Source organism: Podarcis bocagei, assembly GCF_964188305.1.
Source record: "Podarcis bocagei genome assembly, chromosome: 7".
NCBI classification, from domain to species: domain Eukaryota; kingdom Metazoa; phylum Chordata; class Lepidosauria; order Squamata; family Lacertidae; genus Podarcis; species Podarcis bocagei.
Window position 1 is genome coordinate 17,077,917 of NC_138132.1, and position 10,225 is coordinate 17,088,141.

The window sequence follows — 10,225 nt, forward strand, 5'->3', positions numbered from 1 at the left end:
TCCTCAGCACCTCCTAGGAGGGTTGGGACTGTCTCCTTGTCTAAGACACTGGCAGTCAGTGTAGACCACTGGTGCGCCACACTCTGAGCATTCATTTTCTTTCTTTTTTTGTAATGTAAGTATTTAGCTTTCCTAGAAAGGAAGTTATGAGACAAAATGTGCAGCTAACTTCTAAGCGATCTCTGTGAGTTCAGAGGAAGAAGAAGAAGAAGAAGAGGAGGAGGAGTAGTAGTAGTTCGGATTTGATATCGCGCTTTATCACTACCCAAACATAGCTGTCAACTTACAGATTTGAAAATAAGGGACCAGCAGCCAAAATAAGGGATTTTAGTCAACCAGCTGAAATACGAAGTTAAAAGGGACCAGATAATTTTGGAGAGCAGCGCCAGTTTTTAGCCCTTCGTTTCCAGAGGTTGCTGCTCAAGACACCAGCCGATGAAACACTGCAATTAAATAACTACAAGCAGCAACCACTTTTCGCGCAAAACGAAGTCCAAGCTACGAAGATGCTGCTGCAGTTCTGTATTTTTCTCTTGTGCTCCATCTGCAGCTCTCAGTTCCATCAGGCGGGGCAGGAGGAAGGGGGGGGATAGCGCCTGAAGTAAACCCGCAGATCAGACCATCTGTGCTAGTCTACCATTACAAATCTATGGGAGAAGCGCTTGCGGTCCTTCCTCCACTTTCCCCCTCTACGGTTAGCCCTTGGAACACCTGCCCACGCCTCCGCTTTCCCTCCTCCTCCTCTCTCTGAACTGCTTTCTCTCTGGTTGCCCTCGCTCTCCTCTCAAGGCTCCTCAGCAATTCGTAGGCCATGCCAGGCTGCCCATCTCATCCGGGTCCTTCGGCGGCACAGCCGCAGTACGGCCTAGCGGGAGCAGCGGCGATGGGCAGAGGGGAGGCCCCAGGCAGACACGCTCAGTTTGGCAGCCGCAAGGAGGATGGCGGCAGAAGGGTCCTGGTGGGTAGGGGCTCCCAGGGGCTGAGGCTGGTGAGAGGAGGCAGAGGGGGGCAGGCCGGGCAGCCAAGCAATACAGTTGGAGCCTCCCTCCTCCCTGGCTGGCAGGGAGGGAGGGAGAGGAGCTGCTTCCTTTGAAACCCAGGAAATTTAAGGGACATCCATCAATAAGGGACAGCAGTGGGACATGGCTCTGGGATAAGGGACTGTCCCTCCAAATAAGGGACGCTTGACAGCTATGTAACCGAAGGAATCTCAAAGTGGCTAACAATCTCCTTTCCCTTCCTTCCCCACAACAAACACTCTGTGAGGTGAGTGAGGCTGAGAGACTTCAAAGAAGTGTGACAGGCCCAAGGAGGAGGAGGGAATTGAACCCGGTTCACCAGATTATGAGTCCACCGCTCCTAACCACTACACCACCACACGGTTTGACCACCAGTATTTTTCCTGGTACTGAGGAATGCTCCCTGTTGTTATTAGACAGCAACAGCATCAGTATATTTATGTGTGCTTGTGCCTACGCCCCATAGCAGCTATTTTGGGACTGGTGCCCTCAAGCATGTGTAGCAAATCTTTAGAAGTCTGCTATAAGGAACTGAAAACAAGGAAGTGCAGTTTGCAAAGAGTCTATTCGCACGGAGAATTCATGGGAAGTTCAGGCCTTGCGTTCCCACCACCCAACCCTCAATCTATACTAAAAATACATCACACTCTATTTCTTCGCATTTGTTTATAGTTATCCACTTGAGCCTGGAAAACAGAAGCAAATCATAGAACGCTTGGAGGACAGCCTTTTCTAGAGGATCAAAGAGGATCAAAGGCACTAAGTGAGTGGGATGTTCCTCAAGGACTTACTATGGGGAGGTGGGAGAAAGAGAAGAGCTGGTCAGAAGCCAACTGGCTAAGGTTCTATTCGTCACTGTAGACAGGTAAGGTCTCATGGTGGAGAAAAGAGGGGATGGCAAGGATCCATGTCAGGGGTGGCAAAGTGATTGGACCTCTCAGAAGAGAGTTTTTCCAGCATCATCACCACCCCGTCCTCACACTAATTGTTGTGTTTTTATGCAATCTCTTATCACTCGGGGAAGTGGAGCAGGCATGACAGATTCTGGATAATTTGCTAAAAGGAAATGAGAATCAGGAAGTGGGTTTTACGGAAAATCTATTTCGTGAAGTGGTTTAATTTGCACCCACACTGAAATACCCCGTATTCTCTAAGCATCCCCCCCCCCCAGATTGGTCCTGACAGTTCAGGTGACAACCACTTCTAGAAAAGAAGATCGAAGGTATCAAGTGAGTGGAGCTCTCAGGCTAGGTGCAATGGAGAAGGAATAGTTGGATAGCAATAGCACCCAGTTCAGCATGAGGTGGGAATCAGAATGCCAAAATTCTGGGCCACGGCAGTTCTACTACTTGGATGAGTTCTGGATGATTGGAGATTCAGCAGTCCTGGGTTTTAGAGACTACATTAGGCAATGCAAGCACCAGGTATGGCTGAATCACAACTCCCATCACCCCTGATCATTGACCATGGTGGCTGGGGCTGATGGGAGTTGGAGTTCCACAACATCTGGGCTACTGAATCCGCAGCTCTGTTGTGGTGGACACAAGACTGCATTGCTGTAATTTGTTGTTGAGCAAGGATATTATGTCCTGTGGGGTGGGGGAGGAAGCATGGAAAGTTGAGAGCCAGCTAAAATCGAGTGAGGTCTTTGGAGATAAAATTGGAGAAATCACATGGGGGGAAAATAGAGAGGAGAGAATTGGAAATTCATCTACCGCTGTTCTATCGACACCTGTCCACATTCAAGGACCCAATGCATCTTTGAATAGGCTACCATGTGCTGGAAGCAAACACAGGGAAGGGTTGCAACCTTTGTGTCTTGTTTATGGGTACAGATTGAGAAGAAATTTTATTCTCCAGCAAAACTAGCAAAAATGTATAAAAATAGATCACCCATTTGCTGGAGATGTAAAAAAGAAATGTGGTCTTCCTTGCACATGTGGTGGAATTGTGTAATCATCGGAGAATTCTGGAATAACATCTATGATGAACTTAAAAAAATATTTAAATTCAATTTCAAAAAGAGACCAGAAGCCTTCCTTCTAGGTATATTGCCAATAGAAATAAGAAAAAAACATAAGACCATTGTTCATGGATGCCACAACAGCAGCCAGAATATTAGTGGCAAGAAACTGGAAGAACAAAACAATACCTACAATAGCAGAGTGGCAAGCCCTAATGACTGAATACCTCCAGCTGGCAAAGATGACAGGAAGAGTAAGAAGTCATCTGAAACAGAGAGTCTATAAGGAATGGAGAATATTTAAAGAATATTTTAAAAACTATTGTATGAACAAGAATCTCTTGGCAGAATTAGAGTGATTCTTGCAAAATAAAAAGTGTAAATGACATTTTGTGTGGACATGTGAAGATAAACTAGCGTAATACGAGACTGTACGGTACAAAGGAAAGAATAGATATCGTAAATGAGAATATTTGGACGTCTTTCTTAGTTCATTTCTAGAAACCTTTCCTGTTCTTTTGTGAGTTTGCATTTATATGAATTTAAGTGTTAATATGTTACTGTATTTATGCAGAAGAAATGTATAATGCCTTATATCTCTTTGTCCCTTTTCTTTCTTCTTTCCTTTTTCTGTTTCTATACTAAATGTTGTTATGTATTTATATTTTTAATCTAAACCAATAAAGATTATTGAGAAGAAATTTTCTTCATTTCCCATTTAAAGAAAAAAACAAACAAAAGTAATTTGCACTTTCCAAAAAGATACATGAACTGAAAGACATCCTTTGAAATTTCCACTCTTCTGAATTTTGCGATGCAGTTCTGGAGCCAAGCAATGTGAATAAAAATCCACAGTCCAGTGTGAAATGTGCATGCAAATGCCTGAATCGGGGAAATAACAAACATTATAATGGGGAACAATGGTTTGCAACAATTCGTATATTAGGGGAAACTGCATGCAAAAATTGGTATGTTAGGTGAAATTTGTATAAAATGAAGATGATTTTTCATAAAGGCTTTCTTTCTTTTTTGAGTTGCAGACTAATATGGTAATGTGGGGAACTGAATTTAGGATTGCAAAAATGAGAAAAAATGAAACTGACATACTAACACCCTCACTTGTGGGTAACAACACACATTCTTAAACTTAAGGTATGCAATAACCAAGGCGAGTGAATCTTTCAGTTTCTGTTTATCTCATTTTCTCATTTTTCCAGTCTTAATGCTTTACATTTCTGCATCAGTTTGCAATTGTTATTGCAAATACTTTTAAAAACATTCTTCATGAAAATTGATCAGTATTTTAGTGTGAATTTCTCCCGATAAATTCATCTCCGAATACAGTTTTGTCTAATGTACATTTTAAGCATTTTCCCCCTTGATCAGAACTATAATGTCCAGATAAAGGGAAGTAACAGTATCACTCTATTCTGCCTTGGTCATACCACATCTGGAGTATTGTGTCCAGCTCTGTGCATCACAATTTAATTTAAGAAGGAAATTGAAAAGCTGGAACGTGTGCAGAGGAGGGTGACCAAGATGATCAAGGGTCTAGAAACCAAGCCTTACGGAGAATGACTTAGGGAGCCGGGTATGTTTAGCTTGGAAAAGAGGAGACAGAGAGGAAATATGATAGGCATCTTCAAGTATCTAAAGGGCCGTCATATGGAAGCTGGAGAAAGCTTATTTTCTCCTGCTCTGGAGTGTAGGATCCAAACCAATGGCTTCAAGTTAAAAGAAAGGAGATTCTGACTAAACATCAGGAGAACTTTATGGCAGCAAGTGCTGTTTGATTGTGGATCGGTCTCCCTTGGGAGGTTGTGAACTCTCCTTCACTGGAGGCTTTTAAGCAGAGGTTGGATGGTCATTTGTCTTGGGTGCTTTAGTTGATATCCCTGCATTTCAGGGGGTTGGACTAGATGACCCTTGGGGTTCATTCCAACTTTAAAATATATGATTCTATGATAAAGCAGGCAGCAGATCTTTCAGAACTCATAGCCAAGATGGTCTCAATCAAATTTTTCTCCTATCCCTATTCCTCCAAATGTAACATTGCTTGTCATCATGAACATTTCTGTTTTCAGCTCCTCCTGGGAGACCTTGTGGTTCTCGATTCAATTTTTAAAAGCTATGCAACAATTAGAGAAAATGAGTTGGAACACATGGGGACTAATGTCTTTATATTTCTCTTTTTGTGGGCTGCCTGTTTCCACTCCAAAAAATTACCCACCTGACTAGTTAATTTAATTTCCAGCTGTCTACAAGTTATGTCCAACATCGTAATCCTAGGGCATAATGTTTTCAATTTCCATATCAACAAAAAACTGTTAAGGATGTTTCTTCTTGTTGCCTTGTTCCCCTCCTCTGCTATTAACTCAGCCTACTGCTTTCTATCTTCCTCCAGGGCTTCATGGAAACAACCACAGTGGCCTTCATCTTGGAGAATGCATCAACAGTACGAACAAATGCCAACCATTCCTTGGTAGCCATAAGGCCCATGAACTTAACCATCGCCTGCTTTATCTCATTGTCTTTCCTGGTGGGGACAGCTGTGAACGGGCTCTTTCTCTGGGTGCTGGGTGTGAAGATGAAGAGATCAGTGAACACCCTCTGGTTCCTCCACCTGATTCTCACCCACTTAATCTCCTCTTGGAACATGCCATTCTATGTTGCCTACATTCTTCTTGGTTTCCACTGGGCCTTTGGCACAGTTACCTGCAAGGTCATGAACTCGTTGGGTTCTCTGGGGATGTTCAACACTGTTTTTCTTCTCACCATTGTCAATCTGGACCGCTACCTCCTCACCTGCCACCCCATCTGGTCCCAGCATAACCGCACAATCTCTCGGGCACACAGACTGGTCATAGGAGTTTGGCTTGTGTCCTTAGCCCTGAGTGCCCCTTACTTAGCTTTCCGGGAAACACGAGAGGTAGAGAATGGCAGGCTTGTGTGTGACAATAACTATGCTTTTTCAAATGACTGGGATGATGAGAAGACGAAAGACCTAAGGTATCGTGTTCATTTTGCTTTCTTTGTGACTCGGTTTCTCTTGGCCTTCCTGGTTCCCTTCATGATCATCATGGGCTGCTCTTATTGTATAGGCCAGGAAATGAAGAAGAAAAGGTTGGTGAGGAGAACTAAGAAACCTTTCAGAATCCTTGTGGCTTCTGTGGCATCATTCTTCATCTCCTGGCTTCCTTATCACCTCTACCAGGCTTCAGTGCTCCTTGAGGGATCTGGAATGGTGGGAAATGTACTGAAGCCAATCTTCATCACTGGAGCCTGTTTCAATTTTTGTTTCACACCCATCCTCTACATCTTCGCTGGGGAGAAATTCCAGCAGGTCTTTAAGACATCGATTCTTGCTCTAGCTCAGAAAGCTTTTCTAGATGAACCCATCACATCTGCCTACAATATAAATTTGACAGAAGGGGTGGGGAAGGAAACCGTTGACAGGAACAGCTTGGTGCTGACGGTGACTTAAGACAGTAATCTGCCCAGATTCCTGAGGAAGTAACCTTGGGGCTGTACAGACTCTTCCCAGTCTTTTCCCTCTTCTCCCTGTGACCGCTCATTGTTGTCCCACCACCAATCCCTGGACTCTGAGCCTTCTTCTCTTGGGGGTTCCCCAGCGGATTCCTTCTACCATTCCTTTGCGGCCAACCAGTCCATAACATTTGGCTATACTCAAACATATTTCATATCAGCATCAGTTTCATCTGGACCCATTTGAACATTTGGATGACTTATATTAAGTTTTTCCTTTAATTTAGGATCCATGCACTGATTGTGGATTACTATCATTATTAGCATTATTTGTGTATTATTTTTCTTTCTAGTTTTCATTTAATTTTATTCTTCCCCTTTCTCCCCCCCTTGTTCCTTCTTTTTGTTAAATTTCAAAAAATTAAATAAAAAATTCAAGTTAAAAATTATGGGATGCTCTCCCCACAGTAAAACGCATCTGTCCCTCTCATTATTAATTTTCAGGAGGAATTTTAAAATGTTCCTGTTCAGCCATGCATTTGATGTCTGAAACATACTGTGCCTTCCTGCCATCTTTGAAATTATAAACTGTTAGATAAAAGGGCTGTTAATGTTTTCATTGCTTTAAATATTTTTAAAACATTTTAAAAATCGTATTATTTTATTACTTTGGTGTTTGCCACCCTGGGCTCTTTTGAAGGGAGAGCAGGATAGAAATTACATACAGAAATAAACACATGCATGATAGTGAACTTCAGTGTTGTTTTTGTGCTTCTGGGATTTGTTAAACAGGCTGGATACTGTTAATGTGCCTGCTTGTCCATCAGGTTTCTTGTACGCACAGCAACCCAGGTCATAAGGGGGGCTGGTGTGTGTGTGTGTGTGTGTGTGTTGCCGTGATTTTTAGGAAGTCACTAGTTTACACTGGGCGTCCTATTGGGAAGACCCAGTTCTCTGAGTGCATGTTCTGGAAGTTGGGCAATAGGGGCAGTACAGGATTCCTTCTGGTGTACCGACCTCCCTGCCAAGGATTCCTTGCCTGAGCAGGCACTGAAATTTGTGGGTGCCCGTGTACCTGTAAAAAAATCAAAAGCTCCTGGAACACAGTGTATGATGAGCTTAAAAAAATGTTTAAGTATAACTTTATGAAAAATACAGAAGCTTTTCTACTATGGATAACGGACACAGGTATAGCAAGAGAAGATCAGAAAATATTCCTCTATGTCACAGGAGCGGCAAGGATCCTAATTGCTAAAAACTGGAAAAAAGAAACTGTGCCAAAAAAAAGGAATGGCAAGATAAACTGTTAGAGTATATTGAACTGGCTAGATTAACAGAGGCAGTTAGAGATCACACTAGACAAGAGTTTCAAAAAGCATGGGGAAAATGCAGAGAATACTTCACAAAACAGTGCCCTAAAATACCTACCTGGACTTGTTTTGATTAATGTCTTCAGGAGACTTTGTGGATATTTAAGCTATAATTAGAACAATCTTAATTCATAAAGAAAACAGTTTATAAGAAGTAAATAAGGAGGCCAGATACAGGATAAAGGAAGTCTTTTATTTGGTTGTTTGTATTGTTGTATGTTATGCTCATTGTTATGTTATGGTCATGTTTAATGAGGGTGGATTTGTGTATTGGGTGGGGGGTTTTGTGTTATGTTGCAAATAAAATTCCAATAAAAATTCAAATTCAAAAATGAATTTTTTGCCCATCCCCTTCATGGGGAATTTTGTGGGTGCTGGGGCACACAGGGCCCCAGGCAGTTGGCACCTATGCTTCTTGTTACCAGTGCCATTGCGTTCCCAGTCCTTGCCTTCTCTCTTCATGTAGCATTACCACGCTGTGACCTACAGATGAAGGGCGATATGCAATTTTAAATAATAAAAATATTAATAATAATAAATACTACCAACTAACTCCCCATTGTCCCTGAACAAGGTTCCTTTAACACATGCATGTCAGCCAGGAATCTAACAGATGCATCTTTTCCAGCATGGAGATGCAGTATTTGTGAAAGATGCACTTGATCAATATCTCTTTGTCATTCATATGCTAAAGGAATAGATCCACTATTAGGAGGAAAGGTAGCCTTCACCCTAAAGCTCAGTAGTTGTGTCCACCCTGTTGAACGCCCTTCCATCAAATGTCAAGGAAATAAACACCTTTCTGACTTTTAGAAGACATCTGAAGGCAGCCCTGTTTAGGGAAGTTTTTAATGTTTGATGTCTTACTGTGTTTTAATTTGTCGGAAGCCACCCAGAGCGGCTGGGCCAACACAGTCAGCTGGGCAGCTTGTGAATAATAAATTTGTTGTTGTTGTTGTTGTTGTTGTTGTTGTTGTTGTTGTTGTTGTTGTTGTTGTTGTTGTTAAATCTAGATGTACTTACCATATAAACAGGACAATGAGTCCCTCTGTCTTTTTGGCTTCTTCTCATAGATTGGTATTTCACAGGACATCGCTAGAATATATTAATATAAGTAGGAAAGATATAAGCATAACTTACAGGAAATGACATCTGTAAAACATGCCACAATCAAGACAAGAGCTCGTGTGGCTTCAGTGACAGTTGCACAGATGGAAAATATTACAGGACTTGCCTGTCTATATACTGCATGCAACATTCTGTATTCTATGGAGTCTATTACCCCAGCTGTTTTTTTACACTGGCCATATATGATCATATAAATATATCTGATACGATCCTGCTGCTGCCAGCCTTTGGTGACGACAGTGTAATGATGGGAAAATTTCAGGTTCCCACTTTCCCAATCTTACAACTAGTTATCCACTTTTCAACATCAGATTGTGGGTTGTGGTTGTTACTCTGAATGCACTTTACTCTGAATGCCTCCTAATGCACACATTTGTGTGCAATTTTGCCTGTTATTCACATTTTTGCCAAGCGATGCTCCCTAATATAATACATTTTGTATGTTATTTTCACTAATATATTAAACGTTATGCACATTCTACCCTGTTATATGTAGTTTTTGGACACATGGCTTGGTCAGAGGAATGCATTGTAAAATTGTGAGACATGTGAATTTTGCAGGATAGGTTCACATATTGTTTCAGAAAGTGAGAATTAGGTGAATTTGTCTTTAAATGCAGACTGGATTGTATTTCTCTCCCATCTCCACTCCACTCTCTTCCTGCATTCATATCATTCGAAACTAAAGAATTCAATATTTTAAGTTCTGAATGGTCTGTGTATATTTGTGTGTAACATTTGATGGCTCCTACTAGTGTGGGGACTACTTTGACATCTTCTAAGTTATGGAAGGAATTATTGGGTTGAATTATTATCTTAACTGTTGCTGATAAATGCTTAATGGATTTAGGTAAGGTAGAAGTTCAGAAACTTAGAAAGGTATACAACAAGGAATGATAAAGTATTATACAACCAGTTCTACTTAGCTGACTGCAGCTTCTGGAAACTTGTGACCAGGGGCTCATGAACAGGACTCATAAGCACTTACCTGAGAGCAAGAACTGTTGAACCCAGCAGTACTTCCAAGCATAGGAGCCAACTCCTAGGGGCTGTGGGGACTTCAGTCCCCCAATAAAATATTTGAGGGGGCTGCCCCTCCCAGCTGTACTTTGGAGAGAACACTATTGTGCTCAGTGAGACCTACAACTGATGAGACGGGCATTCCAGGGTTTTGCTATGAGAAGAGAATAGTGAAAGTGAAAATGACAGGAAAAGGCTAGAACTTAAACTTAGGGGAAAGAGAAGTGAGGAGGAAGGAG

General features: G+C 41.9%; 1 protein-coding gene across 1 annotated transcript; it reads left to right on the plus strand.

Annotated features, from left to right (window-relative positions):
- Positions 1–1,698: 1,698 nt before the first annotated feature.
- On the plus strand, positions 1,699–6,851 carry GPR33 (G protein-coupled receptor 33). Its single transcript, XM_081202156.1, has 2 exons — positions 1,699–1,782; positions 5,387–6,851. The coding sequence occupies exon 2, from the start codon at positions 5,393–5,395 to the stop codon at positions 6,464–6,466; it is 1,074 nt and encodes a 357-aa protein (XP_081058282.1). The 5' UTR covers positions 1,699–1,782; positions 5,387–5,392; the 3' UTR covers positions 6,467–6,851.
- The last annotated feature ends 3,374 nt before the right edge of the window (positions 6,852–10,225 follow it).

Excerpts from the sequence above, each read along its gene's own strand:
- GPR33 (XM_081202156.1), top strand. The coding sequence starts at position 5,393 with ATGGAAACAACCACAGTGGCCTTCATCTTGGAGAATGCATCAACAGTA.